The sequence below is a fragment of the Labrus mixtus genome, chromosome 10 (assembly GCF_963584025.1).
Source record: "Labrus mixtus chromosome 10, fLabMix1.1, whole genome shotgun sequence".
Lineage (NCBI taxonomy): Eukaryota > Metazoa > Chordata > Actinopteri > Labriformes > Labridae > Labrus > Labrus mixtus.
The window spans coordinates 11831741-11855609 of NC_083621.1; the positions used below are offsets into that span (position 1 = coordinate 11831741).

A 23869-nucleotide genomic window follows, 5' to 3' on the forward strand; every position below is an offset into this window, starting at 1 on the left:
CTTGCATGTGATATATAGTGTGCATGCCAATTGATGCAGTTTTTTTTTCATCATGCCACTCATTAAATGTGTAGTTTTTTTGGCCTCTTAGACATGTGCACATATCATTTAATCTATTTGAGTATTCAGATTTCTAAAACATTCAACCTGAAAATAACTAGTATACTAAGTAGCATCTATCTCTTGAAGTATTTTCAATCTTTTTTTACAAGGTATTTATACTTGTTTTTTTTATAAATAAACACTGTTTCAAGGAAAACAAAATGTATCTTTACTGCACAAAAGAAATCATTGTAAATGCATCTCCAAATGTGAGGCACATGAGAGAATCATCATACATGTTCCTTGGGGTCTTTATGGACAAATGAATGCAGCTTTGTAAGAACTGGAATTTCATCTTCTAGTTTCTGTATATCTATGTCATACATTAAAACAGCAAAGGATTGTGGACTGTGAATAGGGTAAAGGATAGATTTCTTAGTCATTCCTTTGATAAGTTTATGGATATGTTTAAAGTTTAAAAAAAAAAATAATAACTTCCCATCATTCCTCTCCTTTTCAGGGCACTGCAGGAGGAGAATTCAGATCTTCACCAGAACTTGCTGCAGACCGTGGTTTGCATTGAGAGCTTGGAGGTGGAGCTGCAGAGGACCAGGGATGAGCTAAGCCATGTCAAGGAGAAATATAAAAGGTTTGGGATCATAAATAGAACACACTTCAACATGCGTGATGATAGACATTGCTCACATCTAGTAACTTGAACACGTAAAATATAGTGAAGATTACAGTGGACAGGAGAACACGTGTTCCATGTATGGTGGGGTGATGCAGTACATACAGTACAGAGGACAAACGCTTCAATCTGTGAGTGAAATGGTGTGATGTGTGCACACATATAGCCTCCGGAACAAACTGCAATCAATACAATTCTATCAAGTCACCCTATAGCTTTACATAAAAGTTCCTATTGATCCATGGAAAATACTGATAAACGCCACACATCCCCCACTGTTCTTTTCTGTGTGTCTTCTATTTCTGCGGTGACTTGTTTTTTTCCGCTGGTCAGCAGAGACTTTAGGGAATCACGACATCTGTTCTGTCCCTTCTCACTCAGCAGTGAGAGTCCGGTCAGGCCTGTATTTGTCACCAAACAAATGCTGTGGCCCACCAGGCACATACCACACATTCTCCAACAGACTGGAACAACTGGTGTGAATAGTCAACTCACACCGGGCCAACATTTGGTGTCAGTTGTTTTGTAGTCAGTAGAACACTTGGCCAGAGAAACAGCCGTCTTTAACCCCTAGATAAAAAATAATAACAGGATTATCGAGTGTAGAATTCCCAGTAATAATACATATTCTGGCAGGGATGTTTTATGTTTTCCTGTTCCTCTTTTTCTCTTTTACTCCTCTTCCTTGCAGCCTTCTGGAGACCCACTCTGGGACCAAACAGGCCAATAGTCTGTTGGGGGAACACCTGCACATAGCGGTGAGAAAAAGTTTCATAGAGATAAGATTGTTAAAGCCACTGGCAGAATAACAAACGAGAGATATTATCTCCATGCATTCACAAACTTTGAGCTATTCACATTTAAACGACGCCCAATCATGTGCTTTGTATGAGTGCAGTCAGAGAGCCTGAGCAGTGAGAGGAAGTACCTACTGAACCGTGTGTCCCAGCTGAGCTCAGAGTTGGAGGATGCCCACAGGACCATGGCTGCCCTGGAGAACATTAATGTGAGCACAGCACCATCTACTGGACATTTTTGCACACTTCCACATACAGTTGTTTTTTTAAATATATACTTTATATACTTTTTTGTCGTCAATATAGTAGATAGCAAACAGTTGACCAAATACGCCATTGGAATGTATTAGTCTTCTCTAATTCTTGGTAGGAATAATTTAGATGAATGACATTTAATAGGATGAACACATAAAATATGATTCAAATGCACAAATATAGATACATTTATTTGTAATTGCTAACATGTTTAAGCCTTTTTTTTAATTACTCCTCCAATTGTGTGTGTGTTTTTTTTTTTAGCTTTACACTACGATGATAAAATAGTGGTCACCAGGAAATCTATTGTGTGTGTTTCTAGAATGCTCCTCCACTCTGTGTGAACGCATAGATGAATTATTGAAGAGGCTATCAGAGCATAGGGACAAGAGCCCCAAAATATAGAATCAACTTCACTTGAAATGTGCAAAAAACAATTACAGATGAGGTGTCATTGGAAAGGCTCCTACAAAATGTACATAAATATATAACAGAGGTAAGAGGAGGAATGAAAAGAGGATCATCTAAGTCAAAGACATGAATCAAGTATGGGAATAAATCAGTCAATAAAGAGCTCAGCACAGATTGGGAATGAAACTACCACAACAAACTTTAGCCACTGTAGGTCCACAGCTTTGAAGCAGATCAGCAGAACTTTAAAATGATATAATCTTCACAACATATTCCTACTTCCTATATGCAATATATTCTGAATATATTTGATGTATAACTGCTTGGATCTTTTACTTCTGTAAAAGTACCGACACAACAACAATGTAAAGATGCATATTCAAATTAAATATGCATTAAAACCTACACTGAAGTAAAAACCAAGCGGATTTAAAGTTACATTTTTCACAGGGATGCATCAATGTGTGAGCATGACTTTTCAGTGAAAGTTGCTCAAGCTGGAGCTTTAAGAGTTTATATACAATGACATTGTTTTAGTCAGTTAGGTAGGAAATCTGGGGACAAAAAGTTCATGCTGAAATCTTTTCATTCTTCCTATTCTCTTCTCTTTATTCAAATCTGTGATTCTACCTATTTAGTAAAATGTATGATATTTTAAACAGATATTGATTGTGGAACCATGTGACAAGTTGATCTAACTAAAACTGTGTTGAAATAGAGATTGAAGGACACTGCAGGTCAAACAGAGCACTGTGGGAGATAAGGGGGGCGGATCCATTCAGGAGTAATGTTTGTGTTGGTGTTTTATCGTCAGGTGCCGTGCTTGATAAAAGAGTTATTGGAGAAGCACTTTAATTCCGCTGAGACCACACAGAAGTTGCTGACGACCTCTGCCACAAACAACCATTCTAGTGAGCCACCACGAGCAGACAACCCGTCAAACACTCCAAAAGAGGACGCAGCAGCACAGGATTGGCTGGCTAAATCAGAGGCAGGTCTGCAGAGGGTCACAGCCTTCATACCATTCAAACAGGGAGGGAATGAAAGCAGTCTCTCAGACCAGGACGAGTCCAGGTACAGCCCGCCTTTCTCTGTAAATGACATCAGCACTGCCATCTATAAGAAAATGGCTGCCAGTTATGCTGCCAGACCCCGAGCTCTTTATCCCCAAAGTCAGCAGCAGCCTCAAATCAGCACCAACCATGCTGACGCCCCACCGAAGCTCCAGCAGGACCATGTGGGAGGTGACAGCTGGATGGGAAATGGAGGGGTAAAAGTAACCCTTGTGGAGCAGGACATTGTGGATGTGACGTCCACGTCCGCTCAGCAGATCCTTGATGACTTCATGCAGCAGCTGCAAGCCCAGAAGGAGGTGGAGGAAAGGAGCACTAGGGTGGGCAGTAGTGGGCGGGTGGAGCAGACAAAATAGGCAAAGTGGCAGACTGAAAGTGCCACCCAACAGCATGGCATATATTTCATCTATATATGTATCTATTTTATCCACAAAGTAACTGTTCTGCTAAAGATGAGAAAAATCATTTTTACAGCTTGTATATATTGTACTGAAAATAAAATTTTAAAGCCAGAAGCCATACAGGGAAAGGAAATCCCTGCTTGATGTAAAAATATAAAAATTGGCAAATTGGAAGATTTTAGAAGAAGTAGATTGGATAAAAATTGTTTGCTATATAAGAGGCAAACACTTTTTGCCTCGCAGTTAATGCATAGATAATAACAACGGGTAACAATATAAAAACATGCAATTAAAGATCTGATGAATGTCATGTGTAGACTTAAGTAAGCTTTTTAGATACATTGTCAATTAAGAAGTCATTAATATGTTTTGCTTTTTTCTATGTCTATTCCTTTACGGTGTAACCCTCCTCCCAACACTGTTGTCAATAGTTAGGATGAAAAAGGCCTTAACGCCTCAAGAGGAGTCAGTTTGAAGAAATGTAAATAGAACAAACTCATCCAAACATTTTCATTATAAAATAAATAAACACAGTCACACAAAATTTAAAAACAGAACAAACGAAGACAAAAACCTTAAAGAATAAGTCATGATGGATTCAGTTTATAACAGGTCTGAGGTCACTGGCTTACAGCATTATTTGACAGCTGAAGCCTCTGTCTCTTTTCAAGGGGTTTTCTCTTAAATCAGATTTTCTTATGAGAAGAATGTTCCATTGATGGGCGAACTTAAAGAAAATGCTTGTTGGATGACAAAGACTGATGTTCTTGAAGAATGAATTCAAACCCATTTTCAAAACCATGACAGTGCAGGGCTAAGAGGGTCTCACTCGGCTCATAAAACCTGACTGCTCTGCTTTCACACACTTCTCTGAGTTCCTAATCGTTTTCTTTTTCAGTGAAAGAAATTTGATTTCTTCTCTTGTTAGTCATATTTCATCCAAGCAGAATACCTCTTGATATTTTTCCCACCGCACTGTTCCCTCACTACTTTATGAACGATGTTGAACAGACTGGTTGTTGATATTCTGAAAAGCCAACAAAGGCTGCTCTTAATTTATATGAAGTTATAATAAAAAAATATTTAAAGCTTTAATTGACACATAATTTTTGAATATATGTATAATTTTAGTAATCTACAAGGATATACTTTTGTAAATAAATAATGACTCTGTGTTTGTGTATATATATGAAATGTTTAATGGGGAGGCCCTTCCATTCTGAAGTGTTAATAGTTATGTGTCTGAAGCTGTAATTATGTTAAAGGTAATAAGGGAATGCAAACTGTATCCGGTGCAGCATCTACATCTGAATGTTATCGTAATCTGTATGAACCCAGTGTTTCATTATGTGTATACTTCACCCTCTGCATTGTGCAATTATGAATAATGTTGTTCTACATTCATTTAAAATATAAACGTGTCATTACAGCTGTTCTACCAATAAAGATATTTATGTTAAATTAATGCACCAGCTCAGATTACATCTGTCCATTATTCATGGTTTGCAAGTAAAAATATTGCCAACAGGGACACCAAATGTTGAGATATGACTCTGACTGGACCATCATTTCCATCTCTGCCACTAGAGGGCTAAACAAGTTTGCTCATTAATTCAACATAAGCAATCCTTTAAATCATTCCCACTTTACATGTGACTACTAGGTGCTTTAAAAGATCATTCAAATGTGTAGATATAAGTGAAAGTGATGTGTTGTAAGTGCTGCTAACATGAGGCTGGCTTCAAATTGACTCAAGCGGTCATAAATACTTTTAATAACAGTTAATCCTATTGATCCTGCCCAACCAACCTCTCTCCCTACAGCATTGCATCCATAATCCCATTCTGTCTTACTTTCACTTTGCTTGATGTTCAAGACTTTAGACTTTATTGTCCCCAAAGGAAAATTATTTTCCACAGAACCTTTAAAGAGCAAAGATACAACTGAACTAATAAAACATACAAACACACACACACACACACACACACACACACACACACACACACACACACACACACACACACACACACACACACACACACACACACACACACACACACACACATTACCCTCTGCATTATTCAATTAAAAATAACGATGTTCTACAACAATAGAATCCAAAAGAAGCACTGACGGGGTTTCAGACCTTTCTTCTGTACTCTCAATAGTTCAATCATGGCCCCTAAGATTTAACTTGTGAGCTTTTGGAGGGGCCAACCCCTGGGTTGGGAGCAATAGTATAGCCTATTGAAGACACTACCAAACATGAACGAGCTCCACTTCCACCATCCACAGTACAATCAAAAATTGACAATCAAACTGTGTTACCTGTGTGATAAGAATTTAATTTAAAAAGGGGTCATTTTTCAGCTGAATTAGTATATTTACGTCGAAAACATGAGTAAATGTAGCTATTAATGTTTCTGTATTCTTGCTTTCCTGAATTTCCCCCAGGGATTTATAAGATATTTCTGATTCTGATTCTTCAATAAGATTTTGATTGCAAGACTTAACTAAGGGTACATTTTTGTACTTCTTCATTTGCTTCAATTGGCTGTATTTAAGGGCAAAGGATATTTGTCTGTCATTCATAGGTTGGGCTAGAGGAATTCCAGGTAAGTCCACCTGTCATAATTGTCTAATAGTCCCTCCCTTACTATGTGTCCGTCGGAACAAGTTTGCTGATCAGACACTGGCCTGCTTTCCTATTGGTCCCTGGACTTTAATAGGATCCCAGGGACTCTCTTTGGGGATTATGGCTCCAAACTCTCAACTTTGGCCAGTCTTTCTGTCCTCCAACCATGGCTGAAGCGGTTTAGGGGGGGGGGGCCTTACATACATATTACAGAGGGGTGCCATCAAAAGGAAACATCCCATCAAAAGGAATAAATCATTGGTTTCTTCTTGAAGGGGGGGGGACTACTGGGGTTTCAGCAATTAACTTGAGGGACAAACCTGTCTTCTCTGGAATAAGTAATCTCTCTCTTCTTCTCTTTTTTTTTTTAAATACATGTTTTTACCTGCACATATTTGGATTATATTTTTGGAACGCTTTCAGCAAACAAGTGAAACGTTTTTGGATTATCCATCCGAAGTCGACGGTGTCCTTCATTGTAGAGGGGATCTACCTGCTTATCGCTTCCACCTGGAACAACTTAGATGAGCTCAACCTGCTAATAACTAAACAAACAATACGTTCAAGGACTGGACTGACAACTGTATTTCTGCTCCATTAAAACCACCAGCCTCTGACCTGAGTGTCTCCTACATGCAGCTGGCAACCTCTGGACTGACAGTCACATTTTCGAGCAGATTTAACTGAACTCACTCTCATCTCTCCAGCCATCTATTATCTTTGTTTGCTCTCTGGTCTTTGTGTTGGTCTGTGAACAGTTGTGAGCCATGGTGCTGTTGGAGATGAAGTTCACCCAGCAGCGGCGGGTGCATCTGGCGCAGGGCCTGTGGCTGCTCTCCTGGCTGGCTGTGATGTGTGGGACCTTCGTCTTCTGTCTGGGTGTTTACATTAAGACAGAGCTGCTCCGCAGGGCCGAGGTAGAGAGAGGGAAATAAACACATGCAAATACATGCAACATCAGCTGAAAGGCTAAAGTCTCGAAGTTAAAACACTGGCCTTAATTACAAAAATATAACATGCTCTTTTGCTCTTCAAGTTATGATTTTTGACTGTGTGCTGTATGCTGCCTTTGATTCATACGTATCTCTACATCTTAATCCACCAATACAAACACACGACACACAGCTACAACACTTGTGTAAATATACACAGTGACATTCGAGCAGATTCATGAAAGGCTTATATTAAAATCTGCATGTAACTGAAGTTAATTGTGTACTGAATTGGGGTCACTCGACAAGCAGGTGGAAGTAATGACCTCTAACACATTGATGCGTTTGTTCACATCAAGTGCTCATTGGTTTGGATTGATTACTGATTGATCTGAAAAGGTTGGACGCATTGATATGCAGCAGACTGCACAGGAAAAGCTTCAGGCCATGAAGACATGCCTTCAGATATTTATTGATGTCCTGTCAGAGAACCAGGCTTCATAATCTTTTATTTGTGCTGCAAAAAGTGTCATTGCTTTAGTGTAGAGATGCATCAGAGGGAATAAATAGCAGGAAACACTTGAGCTGTTCTCAACAACATAATAGTGTCAGGAGGATTAAAGATCTTACGGACAGCATTTACAATAGTTTAGTCTTTGTTCATACTTTTGGACAAATGCATCATTTAGACAGTTGGTTTGCACTTTACTTACTGAACTTTTACAGATCATCACCAAGAATTATTGTTCAACAGAGAGTGAAAATGACTTCCTATTATTTCTGTAATTATGTTTTCTGGTTGGATAGATAACAGGATGATAATGTTAGAAGGTGAAGGCGTTTTAAATGCTAATTTTAAAACAACAAAGTTGCTTTTTACGGCTGACAGAATTTCGAAAAGTCATCCAATAATAAACCCAGTCATAATTGACTTTTTCTATGAGCAGGGCAATGAATTACATTTGTCACTATGCTTCCATAGTAGCTTTTGCATCAGCAGCTAATTGAAGCACTTGGCTGGCGAGGTCCTCTTCAGAACAGATAAGGCTAATTGAATGCAGGAGAGTGAGAAGAGAAAGTGACCTCCGGTTGGCTGATGATATGATGATATGTTCCCTTTTTGACTGTGGTCTTGTTTTCTTGAGGTGATGGACAACACAGAGATCCATGTGGTGCCCAACATCCTGATGCTGGTGGGCCTGGCCTCCATCGGCACCAACTGGGTTGCCACTCGTGTGTGTCAGGACTCGTTGGACCCAAGCCGCTTCCCCCGATGGAAAGCTTTCCTGCTGGCTTGGTTTGTTGTAGCCACGCTGCTGTCTTTTCTGCTCTTCGCTGTGGTGGTGCTCAGCTATGCCCTGCAGGGGCACCTGGAGGAGTCCCTGAAGGTGGGATCGATTGGCTTGGTAGTAATTGGAGGGTGTTAGAATGAGTGTCTCTTAAGTAAAAGTGGGGTTTTCTGTACCTCGAGCAAAAACAAACAACTAAACTAAACTAAACAACTTTTTTTTTTAAAAAGACAGAAAAGAGCTGCATGTCATACAGTGCAGTGAAATCCCCCTATTCTTTCTCATTTTCTTTTCTCTCTCTCTCTCTCTCTCTGTCTCTATCTCTGCTGTAAGGTCGGCCTGAGGAATGGCATTCGCTTCTACAAGGACACAGATGTGCCGGGCCGCTGTTTTCAGAAAGAGACCATTGATCGTCTGCAGATGGAGTTTCAGTGTTGTGGAAACAGCAATTTCAGAGACTGGTTCGAGGTTCAGTGGGTGAGCAACAGATATCTGGATTTCACCTCCAAGGATGTCAAAGAGTGAGTGCATCACAATGCAAACACAACAAGGAAAAGAGCATACTGGAGACACTAGACTGATGATGGTTCACAGGACAGAGATAAGATGGAAATTGAGCACTTAATGAATGACCAATAATTAGACTTCACATTTAAAAAGGTCAGACAATATAGTAAAGAAAAGAGAGGGGAATGCTAGGGAAAAAAGAATGATGTGAAGGTAGTGGAAGAGTGTTTTAAAAATAGATTTGGCCTTTGCTTTTGAAGAGAAAGGCAGAATAGATGGAAAGGTTGATCATGAACTGAGCACAGAAAGGTTAGTCAAAGATGAAACAAGAGAAAGGGATGAGTTAACAGAAAGGTTATGACATGATGACACTTCAATAGAAGCACTGATCATTTATCATGAGTGTAGAGTGGAGTTTAAGCTTAATTAAGGCCATTAATCTCTCTGAATTTGAAATGGTATGCGTTAACCTCCAATAGAATGATTAAAATCCCCTTATAATCTGTTCCCATCACTTGTCCCCCCTCTCTCGTCTCTCTTCAGTCGTATCCGGAGTAACGTGGACGGACGTTACCTGTTGGACGGCGTTCCTTTCAGCTGCTGTAACCCGCGCTCCCCTCGCCCCTGCCTCCAGAACCAACTGACCGATAACAGCGCCCACCACAGCTACGACTACCAATCAGAGGAGCTCAACCTGCACAGCCGTGGCTGCAGGCAGGCCCTGATTGACTACTACATGGGCCTGATGAACTCAACTGGTCCTGGAGTGCTGTCAGTCATCTTGATACAGGTAGGTTACAGGATGGAGTGAAAACAACAGCTCAATCATTTTAATGAAGTAAAATAGAAGAAACTATCCAAACAATTGAACTAACAGTTGTCTACTGATGTAGGCTACAGACTGCCATGACAACTGAAACGGAAGAAAATCTCAATGCCACACATTGATTTCACACTTTGACATTGATCATCGCTTTCTTGTTATGAACACGTACTTTAAATCCCTCGACAAATATAAGTATTGCTTTCACATTCTATAGAAATAAAGCAGAACCTCAGGCTGCAAAAGGAAGTTTATACACATGTTTAACAGGACACTGCTAATCAGACACTTTTACATGCAGTAAACCAATCAACACACTTGACAAAGGTACCAGAGGGACCGAAACGTTGTGATTTTGCTTTTTAAATTTGGTGATACTGAGCAAGAGTAGTGTGCGGGATTTTTCTTTTCAAGGCAGTTTGTCACCCTATGCACCTACCTGAAGAGACAACTGGATGTGTGAACACCTCCTTAAAAAAACATTCAGTAAACCAATATGGAGTTTTCATCTGGTCCACCATAGCACCGTTGCAGCCTGAGATCAAACAAAAGAGGAAAAAGGAGGATCGTGATAAAACTATAAATGTGTTGTACAGCACTGACTAGGGCAAAACTGATATGTTGCTTTATTTTGGCTGCATCTTTACTCATCATTGTTTGGATGTCAAGTTTTTCCTTTAGTAAAGTTGAAAATTGCAGAATTTACATAATCTCTGATATATTGATTTAAATGTTCCGAAATCATTGTTCTTATGTTTTTTTTTAACATGTCTACAAAAGATGTCCAGAATAGAAAATCAATGAGAATGAATAAGAATAAAACTTTCCCCTCTGTGACACACACACACACACACACACACACACACACACACACACACACACACACACACACACACTCACGCTAAGCGCTGTCAGTCGTTTCCTTAACTCATTCAGCCTTCAAAGTGTGAATGTTTTTGACATTGTCTGAAATTGACTTTGTCTTATCTCCATGCATTTCACCCTGTGGCATAACGTAATGCCTGATATGATCATGTTTATTCTCCCATGATTAAAATGAACTACAATCACTTGTAAAAAAAAAAAAAAAAAAAAATAGAGGACTTTATGACAAGGTTAGGGAATGTTTGTCTTTGCAGAAGCTCAGACAGCACATGCAGAAGGGAAGCATACACAGAGTGAAGAGCAGTGTGTTAAAATATGAACATCCTTTAAAGCTATCAGGTTAATGAAAGTTATATTGATAGCTTTATTCGTATTAGTGGCCTATAGACAGTGTTTTCGACATCAGCCCTTTAAGCTAATTGACCATCTTATTTGGTGACAACACTGCACCCTTGCAATGATTTTGAAGTTTTTTTTAAACCTTCATTGTTTATTTCTGTCCAGATGTCCGTAGTTCTGAGCCTGCGCTACCTGCAGACAGCTGTGGAAGGCGCCATGGCTCTGGAAGATCCAGCAGAGGACAGTCAGGGCTATATCCTGGAGAAGGGTCTAAAGGAAACCTTTGAGGACCTCAAAGCAAAGGCGCTCATCTTGCTAAAGTTTGGCCAAGTTAACCCCAGCGCTACACAAGAGCCATCTGAAGCTGAAGACCCAGAGAAAGCTGCTGATAACACCAGTGAGAAGGCTGCTTCTACTACGGCTGACAGCTAGAGGGGAAGTTACTGAAACATGAGCTGAGGAGGGAGGGTTATACGAGATGAGGAATGGTCCTAGGTTTCTTGTTTGGGAGCGGGTAAAACACCTGTTTGGTTTTGACATGTTAGGCTTGATTTACTCTCCAGCAGTGACCCCCCTCACACAAGGCCAAAACAAGGCATGAAATCCTAACAGGCTCTGCACAGACACCAAAACAAACATCTCCTTGGTGCTGGGCCTCATGAGTAATACTTTTTGTTGTAACTAGAAGAGTGAAAAGATTTAGTGTTCACAAAAAAATACATATTTTTTAACAGATTATGCCAGTTGGTTCAAGTTTTGCGAATTTGAAATCACTTGATTGTAAAGTTTATCCCATTTGCACTGTATTATTCATCTAACAGCTGTTGTACTAAACTGGAATGGAAATGCTTAGGAGTGTGTTAAAATGGCACCGCATATGAATTATATATTAAAGGTAGACGTTTTTAACTGCTTTTTAGTGTTGGCTTTCTTTTGTACATAATGCAGGAACACATTCTGGTTTATCTGAGTTGAGCAAGGAGTGTTGGATTAAAAGTGTGTGTGTGTGTGTGTGTGTGTGTGTGTGTGTGTGTGTGTGTGTGTGTGTGTGTGTGAGAGAGAGTGTGGTGCCCTATATGAAGCTGTCATCTTGTCTATTGCGCAGCTCTGAAACAATCTGATAATCCTGGTGTAGTTAATCCCAGAAACTGCTGCACAAGCATCACTGACAGTGAACAGGAACACACTCTGCCATACAAGGACAGAGGCAGCTGCACACTTACACAACATGTTGTTAGTTATATTATAAAGTAAAACAGTGTTAAAATGCTTTTTATTCACAAGGCTGTATCACAATAATCTGTCCTTTAGGAACCAATCTATACTGTGTGCTCATTGTTCTTAAATAAAAGTCACAGAATAAGGTCCATGAATGTGTTATTGTATTCATAAGAAGCAGATTAACACTGATCATAAACATGTATGGAAGTGTGATAGAGGAGTGTAGTTGAAATCTGGATTTCAGGTTAAAAAAAAACAAACCCATTGTTCATATGATACATATGTTTAAACACATTAAGACCACAACTGGAGATAAAAAATAATTGCAGTGATTATTTATGACCTTCTGTATTGTAGTCATATGTGTTCGCATCTGTGAGCCACCACAAAACACCTTCAGTAGAAATAGACACAGACGCTATGCTTAAAAAAGATATATAAATGTGTAACCCTACCCCTTAACTATGATGAGTCCATATATGAGAAATACTGTTAGGTCTACTGCAGATACTGAGAACTAAAAAAAACAGAAGAGCTTTCACTATACAGGAAGTGAAGCGCCAAAGTAAAATTAGAGCTGCTTAGTAACACTTCCCCCACTGTTGTTGTCACGAAAATAATGATGTCATGTAAGAGCCGAACAAGTAGGCGTAGTTTAAATGTCCACCACCAGAGGTCGCTGTTACACAGTACTTGAATTGGGAGAAGCAGCTTTAGCAACGTCCACTCAAATCCTCTGTCATTTTTCCGGGTACCTGTAAGTCAGGGATGGGCAACTTTGGTCACAGCAAGGGCCACATTCATTTGATTCTCACTGCCAGAGGGCCAAATTGTAGTGCACAAAAACGATTACAGTCAATTTAATCTCCAATTTAACTTCAACATATATCAGTGATCAATTATTATTATGGACATATTTCTGGTTTTCATGATTTCATGGCAGATTTTGTCACGTTTTCTTCATGTTTCCAAATAATTGATGTGTAAAAATTGACCTGAGGGCCACGTTGAGGGTTGATGGGGGCCACCCCTGCTGTAAGTTATGCTACGTAAGTATTCTTTAGAGAGTGCGTTGGTGCGATGGGTGTCTTGGTTTCTTATGGAAATCACCTTTCTGTAAAAAAAAAAAAAAAAAAAAAATTCATTTAGGCTACATCAACGTGGATTTATATTTTGAAAAACAAAAGTCAAACATTTCGTAGGCCTATAGAGCGATTTTTTTTTTCAGGCTTTGATCACATTAAATCTTCATATCCTGATTAAAAAGGCATAGGTTCTTTGCATACACAACCCGATGCTATTTTTTTGGGCCATTTTAGGAACACTTCTTCAGTATTTATGATCTCTGAGAATATTAACTGATGTGTGGAGGGCGTGTAATAATGTCGCCTTACAAAAAGCGCAACATGTGCTGTTTGAAAATTCCGGTGTGGTTTTGCAATGAAACTAACTGACAAACAGTCAGAGAGAGGAAGAGACAGCAGCGAGGCGGAGGGGAGGCAGGGGAAGGGCCGCAGAAATGTCAAACTACTTCACTTGACGCTACATGATGGATTCTCTCTCTCTCTCTCTCTTTGATTCATTATATACACAGCGTTGAAAATACTTTTAATTAGCTTCTGTAGTGTTCCGCTGCTCCCCTAACACCACAATGGACTCTAACATTATGGAGATAATAGAGGAATTCATGGAGAGTGCGTTGGTGCAATGGGTACGTCATTTATCATTTATCACTCCCAGTTAAAGGAAAGGTCATCATTTTTAGAAGCAAAGAGAGGAGAAAAAAAAAAAAGAAAACATATTCTGAAGAAACTGTTTAGCAACCTGCCAAAGACACTGCTGCACTAAACTTTTTATTAGCTTGTTTTAGGAATGAAAAGTAAGGTGACATTAAAAGCAGTACCTTCCTGTTATATACCTACACAAACATACGAGTGGCTAAATAACGTGCTCAATTCAGAATTGATACTTTCTTGGCGTTGTTTAGAACAAAACAAACACCCTACTTCTCCTTTTGGTAGCTTCCCTTGTCTCTCAATGACTACTTTTTTCCTCCCGGCATTGCAACTTCCGTGTCCTTGGGCTGTCTCTGATTTGAAAAGAATTCAAGGAGGGTTTAGTCTGTAGGATTTGTTGTGTTTCGAACAGGCTGAATTTTCTGCTGGGTTTTCAACATGGTAGATGAATCCGCCCAGGGGGATTTATATCCCCTTGTGGTCAATGAACATTGTTTACAATATAATGTCACACTGTGCTGAACCTTGCAGGGGATATTCTCTGTATTGTTATCCTCCACTAAAGAGGGGTCAGAGGTCAGGTTCAACAGCCTGAAGCCAGCCGAGGTTTAGTGGCTGAAGGACACTTCAGCTGGGCAGTTAGTTATGCACATGAGGGCTTTCGCCGTGCTTAACATGATGAAGGACATCTAGTCTAACAGCTCTGTTCTGCTGCCCAGTTTACACTCTCACAGGGTCTTCAGCTGCTCTTCCTCACCTAATCAGATGAACCTAGTCGAGCTGGTTGCTCTGTTTACAGACTGTGCAGTTTTTAGGAAGTACAGGTGGGAATAAGCCTCATTATATTGCAGTTTGCATTGGCCTGGCTCTTCTTAGGAGGGAGAGAAACCTTGGCAGCGGTCCTGCCTGGTTGCCTGTCACTGTGAAGTGCTTCCCAGTGTGAGAGCATAGATCCCACCTGTCCAGACAGGTGCTCCGACTCAAGTGGCTTCCTGCACTGTAGAAATGTTTGCAATACTCTATCTCCCCCGCTTTCTCTCTCTGTCTCTCTCCCTGTGTGTGTCTCTCTCTCTCTCTCTCTCTCTCTCTCTCTCTGTCTCTCTCCCTGTCTCTCTCTCTCTCTCTCTCTGTCTCTCTCCCTGTCTCTCTCTCTCTCTCTCTCTCTCTCTCTCTCTCTCCCTGTCTCTCTCTCTCTCTCTCTCTCTCTCTCTCTCTCTCTCTCTCTCCCTGTCTCTCTCTCTCCCTGTGTGTGTCTCTCTCTCTCTCTCTCTGTCTCTCTCCCTGTGTCTCTCTCCCTGTGTCTCTCTCTCTCTGTCTCTCTCCCTGTGTGTCTCTCTCTCTCTCTCTCTCTGTCTCTCTCCCTGTGTCTCTCTCTCTCTCTCTCTGTCTCTCTCCCTGTCTCTCTCTCTCTCTCTCCCTGTGTCTCTCTCTCTCTCTCTCTCTGTCTCTCTCCCTCTGTCTCTCTCCCTGTGTCTCTCTCTCTCTGTCTCTCTCCCTGTGTGTCTCTCTCTCTCTCTCTGTCTCTCTCCCTGTCTCTCTCTCTCTCTCTCTCTCTCCCTGTGTGTGTCTCTCTCTCTCTCTCTCTCTCCCTGTGTGTGTGTCTCTCTCTCTCTGTCTCTCTCCCTGTCTCTCTCTCTCTCTCTCTCTGTCTCTCTCCCTGTCTCTCTCCCTCTCTCCCTGTGTCTCTCTCTCTCTCTCTCTCTGTCTCTCTCCCTGTCTCTCTCTCTCTCTCTGTCTCTCTCCCTGTGTCTCTCTCTCTCTCTCTCTCTCTGTCTCTCTCCCTGTGTCTCTCTCTCTCTCTCTCTCTGTCTCTCTCCCTGTCTCTCTCTCTCTCTCTCTCTGTCTCTCTCCCTGTGTCTCTCTCTCTCTCTGTCTCTCTCCCTGTGTCTCTCTCTCTCTCTCTCTGTCTCTCTCTCTCTCTCCCTGTCTCTCTCTCTCTCTCTCTCCCTGTCTCTCTCTCTCTCTCTCTCTCCCTGTGTGTCTCTCTCTCTCTCTCTGTCTCTCTCCCTGTGTCTCTCTCCCTGTGTCTCTCTCTCTCTGTCTCTCTCCCTGTGTGTCTCTCTCTCTCTCTCTCTCTCTCTCTGTCTCTCTCCCTGTGTCTCTCTCTCTCTCTCTCTGTCTCTCTCCCTGTCTCTCTCTCTCTCTCTCTCCCTGTGTCTCTCTCTCTCTCTCTCTCTCTGTCTCTCTCCCTCTGTCTCTCTCCCTGTGTCTCTCTCTCTCTGTCTCTCTCCCTGTGTGTCTCTCTCTCTCTCTCTCTGTCTCTCTCCCTGTGTCTCTCTCTCTCTCTCTCTCCCTGTGTGTGTCTCTCTCTCTCTCTGTCTCTCTCCCTGTCTCTCTCTCTCTCTCTCTCTGTCTCTCTCCCTGTCTCTCTCTCTCTCTCCCTGTGTCTCTCTCTCTCTCTCTCTGTCTCTCTCCCTGTGTCTGTCTCTCTCTCTCTCCCTCCCTGTGCCTCTCTCTCTATCTCTCTCTCTCTCTCTATCTCTGTCTCTCTCCCTGTGTCTCTCTCTCTCCCTGTCTCTCTCCCTGTGTGTCTCTCTCTCTCTCCCTGTGTCTCTTTCTCTCTCTCTCTCTCTCTCTCTCTCTCTCTCTTTGTGTCTCTCTGTCTCTCTCCCTGTCTCTCTCTATCTCTCGCTCTCTGTCTCTGTCTCTCCGTGTACTTTCTCTGCTCCTGTCTCTGCCTTCCTCCTCTTCTACCACCTCCTGCTACACATTTTCCCCTAATATCAAAACTCACTACAGGATTCCTCCCTGTCTCTCACAGGTTCAGCTGTTTGAGAAGATGGTTGAGAGAGAGGATGGCGTCCCTCTCTACAGCCAATACATGGAAGTAAACTCAATAACCCAGAGTACCAGGGACCGCTACATGAGGCTGACCAATGGGATTTTCCTCAATGAGGTCATGAGGATCATGTAAGATTGATCAGTTTTTTATTGCTTCATTGCCTTGCTGCCATGCACTGTATGCAGTAGAACTGACAACCAAACGAAATAATAATTATTTAAAAAACATACAATAACAAAATTTATAGCCTTTCATTAACGTAAGGAAAAAGTCTGAAGTTGTAATCTTGTGACAGTGATGTAAAAATCCTAGTTAGATGCAAAAAGCGTCCTTGGATATTTTTAAGACAATAACTTCTGCAAAATAAACGGGGGAAACCGAAATACCAAAAAGACAAACCAAAATTCCTCCAAATTAAAGGTCAGTCCTGATGGACAAACCATTACGGGTAAGATGTACATTATTTTAACCGTGCAGCGACTTGTAACTAGGACTTTCAGTCTGACTCACTATCCATGACTTTGGTACGGATTAAACCTTCTCATTATCTTCTTGCTCAATTTCTAAATAAAAATTGTACAAGCATTTATGGTCTTGATGGGATGAAAACACATTTTAAGAACCCTTTCTCCTCTAATACATCAATGAAGTTTACATGTTCTGTTTTTCATAAAATGTCTCAAACATTATTATTATACAAAATAAATATATCCAAACACTGGGTGGATGTCACCACATGTGGTACATAATTCATAAATACCTAGGGGAGAAATGTTTATTTCTTTAAGAATCCTTACTATCATCCCGCCAAAGTTTTTCTTTGTGAAAATCTATTTTCTGACCAAATCTGCACAAAACAAATGACATTACCGTTTTGTTTAATGCAAATGTTAAAGCTAACAGAATAGATTAATCAAAGATGTTGAGTTTGGTAACAAACTGTCTTGACATCAGTATGCATGGATCAGCATTGTAATCATGTTGGCATAAACATTGAGCTGAAAGCACGGCTGTGCCTATAGTTCAAGCCGCTCACTGCCTCTAGCATGGCTGTAGACTCTTAGATCTGTTGCTTAATGTGATTAACATTCATCACCTTACCTTTCGTAATCTCACATTGTTCTGCAACCTGTGTGAAAGGATGGCATAAATGTGTAATCCATACATACTTACAACTAATTACAGTGTATCATGATGTGGTGTTCTGCACACTGCATGGACCAGCCAGTTAGTAATCTCTGCTGGATTCCTTATCTTCATGTTCAATTTTCAGTAGAAAAAAATCTTTTCTTTCTCAACTGGCAAGATGAGATGCATTTGCAGAACAGCTGATTAATTTGGCGCGACCTAAGCCACGTTATTCCACTAAATAATTGCATGTCGATTCGCTCTGCTCGTGTCTCAGGCTCATTAAAATTTTATTCACTCGCTGCTTATGCACTGTTGTATAAGGATGCATCTGGACCGATGTGGTGCTGGGCTGTTTGTTTAAGCTGCAGTTAATCAACGCTGTGTCTCTTTTCTGTTTGTCTCAGAGACCAGAACCCCAAAGTGGAGCGGCTGTACAACAGCGAGAGAAGTGACCACATGCTGAGAGTACAGAACTTTTCGATTTTAAATCGACACCTCAGAGCCTTCTACCAGGTAGGGGGTGTTGTCACAGGGGGGAGGTGGGGGAGACCCAGGTTTTAGATCAGCTCATCAGCAGGGAAATCAGGAGTGATGGTCTGAGAGAAAAACAAAGCATGAACAGGATGTCTCAAGACATTATCTCTCTCAAGTAGATCAACCCACTCAATGCATCATGAGCTTTTCAGTCTACACACAATGTTTTTATGATAAATGACACAGGATTTAAGGGAATTTGTAGTCTTAATGAAAATAAATACAATTTCTCTTTTAACGTTTTCTGTGTTATCTGGAATTCTTGTGCCCTCTCAATACCTGAGAAAATTGTCTTGCCTCATTTTTGTAGCAATTTGCCGCCTGGCTAAGTAGCTAACATAAACCTCTTATGGCCTCTATAGCTCAACATTAAACACTTTTGGAATTATATGAACTAATACAAATGACCATTAGCATGTAACCTGAACCTCTGTGTACTTTTAAACGACTCTCGTATCTGCCTGCATTGAGGTTATGTAGACAAAGCTAAAGGTCACTTAGCTTAGCTTAGCTTATCTTATCTTATCTTATCTTATCTTATCTTATCTTATCTTATCTTATCTTAGCACCAAGACTGGAAACCGTTGGCATGAATCTGACAAAAAATCACTTAGCAGCACCTTCAAATTTGCCTAGTCAAGTTCTTTATTTATTTTGTTGTTATTCTTCATTCATTTTGTCATAGTATGAGAAATAGCACATCGAAAAGCCTCAACTTCTCAACTTTACTTTTCAGTTTAGATAGGGATGAAGGAAACATGATGTAAGGTGTTAAATGATGTGCTCAGTTTTGCATTTTATTTGTTTTTGTTATTTTACCTTTGCAGAAAGCTAGCTCTTTCCCTCCTTTTGAGTCTAATGATAGGTATATGGGTTATCAACTTTAACAGAGCAAGTCTTCTATTTAGCGTACAGATATGAATGTGCTATTGTCTCTTCTCTAGTCTTACCAAGACAGTCAATACAGAAAATGAATTGGTACCTGAGTCATTTTTACTGTAGTTTCATACCTGCATAATTAAAGCCCTAACACAACTAATCAGATATCTTGATACCTTGTCGAGCTGTTGTTTTTAAGCAGGTCATGCCATAGAGAGTTAATACTCACAATCAGATGGAACTGACCTTAGCTCCATCTGATGTGTTTTAGCAAAAATATTTGAATAGACCCATCGGCCTTCTCAAGTATTTCTTGTAAAAATGTTTTGAAACAACATTATAAATAGAAGGGCTGAAATATTCTTCTTAAACATAACTCAGGGCAACACCAAATGTCAGGGGAGAGGGGCTGATGGAGGAGGGCTGGAGAAACAGTTGTCTAGCTGTAAGGTAGTGAACAAGATGGAACTCAACCATCAGGCTCACCACACAAATACTTTACGCGAGGAAATGGTAGAAAGTTTGAAGTGGGTGCGAGGGGTGATGGAGCATTTACATAAAAGAGAAGATGAAACAAAACAAAAGCCCATCCTCAAAAGACATGTCTTTGCTTATTATTGAGTAAATGGGGTGAGAAATATGGCAGATTTTTTTTCTTTTCTGCAGTGGTGTTTTGAGTAATACAAGTCTATCAAGCTGCAGTACCATGCATTGCATAATGTGCATTGTAGAAGCCTGCCATTAGAGGAAATGACACAATTGTTCCCCACAGGATGATTCAAAGGCCTCTGTTCTCAGCAGAGGAAACCTCCCTAAGCAGCAGTCAGGTGGACTGAACATGCACTGCTTAGCTTGTCACACAACACAGGAACACGAGTCGTCAAGGTTTCACTTCCTCATTTTCAGTGAATCGCTAATGTCCCTTGAAAGCTCACAGCAGCACAAAACACTGGTGATAATTGGGAAGCTCATATCAGTCGGTGTAATTCAGAGTGCACTTAGAATAGTCTCCACTGTAGCTGCGGATGTTTAGTTTCACATTGGTCACAGTTTTACTTCTTGCTGACTTTTTTTGGTGCAATTTTGCTGTGTATGTGTTTGTGTTGGTGTGTGTGTGTGCGTGTGTGTGTGTGTGTGTGTGTGTGTGTGTGTGTTTGCGTGTGTGTGTGTGTGCGTGTGTATGGGTGTGTGTATGTAAGACAGATGACTTTGTGTGTGTGGGAAGTGTAAGCCACAGCAACGATGCACAGCTTCCACGTGTGGCTGTGACCTCAGCCACTTCAACACAGCTACTTTAATGTCATGTGTTCTGTTCTGTTTGTTTGCTCTGTTATTCCTTCTCCTCATTTCTGCGTTTTCTTTTCTTTTATTGATTAAATTATATGCTGTTTCTGTATTCACTGTATTCTGTTTGTTCTAGTCTGTTTGACTTCACACTGTTTGTGCTTTCCAGTCTATTGTGTTCATACCATTCTATTTTATTCCATTCCTTTCCATTCAGTTCTATTCTATTCCATTCTATTCTATTCTATTCCATTCTATTCTATTCTATTCCATTCCGTTCTGTTCTATTCTATTCCATTCCATTCTATTCTATTCTATTCCATTCCATTCTATTCTATTCTATTCCATTCCGTTCTATTCTATTCTATTCTATTCTATTCTATTCTATTCTATTCTATTCTATTCTATTCCGTTCCGTTCCGTTCTATTCTATTCTATTCTATTCTATTCTATTCCATTCTATTCTATTCTATTCCATTCTATTCTATTCCATTCAGTTCTATTCTATTCTATTCTATTCTATTCCATTTGTTCTGTTTCAGTTTTTTTTTGTTTTTATATTTAGTTTGTTTGCTACAGTTTCTTTTTTGCCTGTTTGTTATGTTCATTCTTCATTCTTTTTTTGTCGTATGTATTCAGTCTATTCGGTTAGATCCTTTATATTTCTTGTATAATTTTCTTCTCAGTTCGAATACATTTTCTTCTGTTCTATCTGATGTTGTTCAGTTAAATACTTTACATGTTTTTAATCATGGTCTTTGTTACCATCCTTTTGTATCTTCAGTTGTATCCTGATTGTTCAACTCTGTTCTAAACTTTTGTAATTTTCATTCTATTCTATTCTATTCTACATATGTTCTTTTTTTCTACTCTTCTGTCTTTTCTGTTATTTTAACAGTTTTATTCTGTGTAAAATGTGAAATCCTTTAATGCCCCTGAATGAAGACACTTTTCTGTTAATGGGGTTTTAAGTGCTAATTTCTCCTGCCTACTAATTCATTGACCCTCTTCATTTAAAGATCTCTGTTCTCTGTAAACGGTGACATTTTAAAGGCTACTGAACATCCAGTAAATGATGTTTGAATTAACATAAAAATTGAATATTGAATATGGTGTGCTCATTAGCATAAAGGCAATACCAAAGGCAAAGATGAAGAAAACGAGAGACAGCAGACAGAAGCATTGAAACCAATACTTTCTACGTATAACATTAAAAGCAGTAACTCAAACAGAATACAGTGGAAATATTGACTGAAGAGTAAATATTACAGATGGTTTTTAAATCTCCACACCACTGCAGCAGGCAGCACGATGAAAGTCTATTTCAATGATATTATTTTACGATGTCATTGCAGGGAGTTACACTTCCTATAGAAACTATTATGAAGAGAAACTGCAATATAATGATTTTACAGCACAGATAAAAGCAGCATGTATTACAAGTGTTATTAATCTCTGATGTAAGCATTTTACCAAGTGATGATGCAGAAATCTAATGCAGGAGGGAATCTGAGCGATTAGAATCTTGTGTGTATTTTGGCGGTATGAAGCTGGCAAGGCGACTGTTAATGAGAAGACGTGAGATCTCCAACGACAAGCAGCTTTTATATAATTTTCTAGTCCAGCTAATCTCATGCAGAAGTCTGTTTGGCACTGTAAACCATGAGCTGCATGATGACCAACACAGAGCTGCAGTGGCTAATATCCTACATGACCTGAAGGAGTAGAGACTTCGGGTTGGCTGCAAACGCCACTGACGCCCAAATCACACATGATGGATCTGCTGAAGGGGAGGACAACCTCTATTGGTACCTTTCCTTTTATATCGTATAGTTAATTAATTGCAGTCAGTTGTAGGGAGAGCTGTAGTTGTGACTTTTGTGTGCTTTTGCATCAATGGATTGTGACAGGATTTGAACAGACTTTCCGAGCAGTTGGTAAAGAAGCTAGCCAACAAAATGTGTGGCTCTTTGACAGAAACATTTTAATTAACAGATACATTGATCCAGTCATTCTTAGTTTAGTGCAAAAGTAAATAAAGTGATAAAATATCAGGAAGATGTCCCAGCTGGATTTTCTTTAACAAAGTAATTTGCCTGCTACTATGGGTTTTTTTTACCAGACGATAATGTAGGAGGAGCTGCGAGTCCACATGACAAATAATTGTTTTTCTTGCTGCCAGTAAAGCCAGGTTTCTGGACGGGGAATGTATGAGGCTTCGGCAATCCAGATTGATTCAGCAGAATTTAGAATATGCCAAGAGATTTGTCCAATCTTCTATCAAAATTATAACTCAGTGAAACAAACTGGCCAGAGTGTTGGTGGTCCCTCTGCTGGTTCTAAATCTTCTCCATTAATGCTACAACATAACGAAGATGCTTTGTAGCACAGGACCTAACTACAAAAATCTGACTATACAGCCTTATTTAGCCAGACTGTAGCAAAAACACTGTCAGCAGCAGATATGCCATGAAACACATACCATAATGCAACTGCTCAGAAATAAGGCTAAAGCATGAGTCACAGACAGGCAGGTGAAACTAAAGTTTAATTTTATTTTGGTCAAAAGGCAGACAAGGGTTAAACCAGGTAGGCAGCCAGATCAGGCAGACTAATCCAATAAATCGTGAAGCAGTGAATCATAAAACCACGGGTCAGGCGTAAGGTCAGGAAAGCAGAATGAAGCCTCAAAAGCAGGCCAGTTTCACACCAGACATGGTGAGGAACTCGTAGAAAAATTGCTCGTCTTATCAGGAAAATAGTGAGCAGGTGAGCAGAGATGGTGGAAACTGATTTACTTTAGACAGGGTCTGCAAAGACTGTGAAAGTTAGTAAGTGACAAAGAAAACAAGGCAAGCGTAGGAATGAATGAATGTTTAGACAAAGATTGTTCAGAAAGGAGAAGGGGGCACTGCCTTTATCTTTGTGATAGTGGGCTGTTCCCCCGGCCTGCACCTTTAGGAGACAAGCTGCTGGTCTTCAGTCGATGCTTCCAAAAAGGAGAAGTAAAAGATTATGACCAATTCATTCACCCATAATTACCAATGTAAATATTTGACCCATTTTTAAGAAGCCACATATCTTCTGAACAGTCTGACTCTGTTACGATGCCCTTTGGTTCATTGTTTATCATTTACAGTTTGTGGTTCAGGATCTGGGAGCGTTTTTGTGTTTCTGCAGACGAGGACTCCTTCATGTGGACTGGGTTGATGGATTTACCCA

At 40.2% G+C, this 23869-nt stretch overlaps 3 protein-coding genes across 3 annotated transcripts in view; all 3 read left to right on the plus strand.

Annotated features, from left to right (window-relative positions):
- Positions 1-559: 559 nt before the first annotated feature.
- On the plus strand, positions 560-4244 carry LOC132981520 (uncharacterized). The gene is made up of 4 exons (XM_061047465.1): positions 560-691; positions 1425-1491; positions 1632-1739; positions 3011-4244. Exons 3-4 carry the CDS (start codon positions 1716-1718, stop codon positions 3623-3625), a joined length of 639 nt encoding a protein of 212 aa, XP_060903448.1. The 5' UTR covers positions 560-691; positions 1425-1491; positions 1632-1715; the 3' UTR covers positions 3626-4244.
- A 2204-nt stretch (positions 4245-6448) lies between these two features.
- Positions 6449-12430, plus strand: rom1b (retinal outer segment membrane protein 1b). Its single transcript, XM_061048269.1, has 5 exons — positions 6449-7222; positions 8383-8625; positions 8860-9047; positions 9577-9823; positions 11246-12430. Exons 1-5 carry the CDS (start codon positions 7073-7075, stop codon positions 11510-11512), a joined length of 1095 nt encoding a protein of 364 aa, XP_060904252.1. The 5' UTR covers positions 6449-7072; the 3' UTR covers positions 11513-12430.
- A 1352-nt stretch (positions 12431-13782) lies between these two features.
- Positions 13783-23869, plus strand: part of ccdc88b (coiled-coil domain containing 88B) — a 44322-nt gene continuing 34235 nt past the window's right edge. Inside the window, exons 1-3 of the mRNA XM_061048270.1 lie at positions 13783-14012; positions 16799-16947; positions 18355-18463. Of these exons, the coding sequence (XP_060904253.1) occupies positions 13953-14012; positions 16799-16947; positions 18355-18463 (318 nt within the window). The 5' untranslated portion in view covers positions 13783-13952. The remainder of the gene's footprint in view (positions 14013-16798; positions 16948-18354; positions 18464-23869) is intronic.

Bases quoted from the DNA above. Each gene is read 5' to 3' on its own strand.
- rom1b (XM_061048269.1), top strand. From the start codon at position 7,073: ATGGTGCTGTTGGAGATGAAGTTCACCCAGCAGCGGCGGGTGCATCTG. The intron at 8,626-8,859 runs GTGGGATCGATT...CTCTGCTGTAAG, and splicing joins ACCTGGAGGAGTCCCTGAAG to GTCGGCCTGAGGAATGGCAT. The intron at 9,048-9,576 runs GTGAGTGCATCA...GTCTCTCTTCAG, and splicing joins ACCTCCAAGGATGTCAAAGA to TCGTATCCGGAGTAACGTGG.
- LOC132981520 (XM_061047465.1), top strand. From the start codon at position 1,716: ATGGCTGCCCTGGAGAACATTAAT. The intron at 1,740-3,010 runs GTGAGCACAGCA...TTTTATCGTCAG, and splicing joins CTGCCCTGGAGAACATTAAT to GTGCCGTGCTTGATAAAAGA.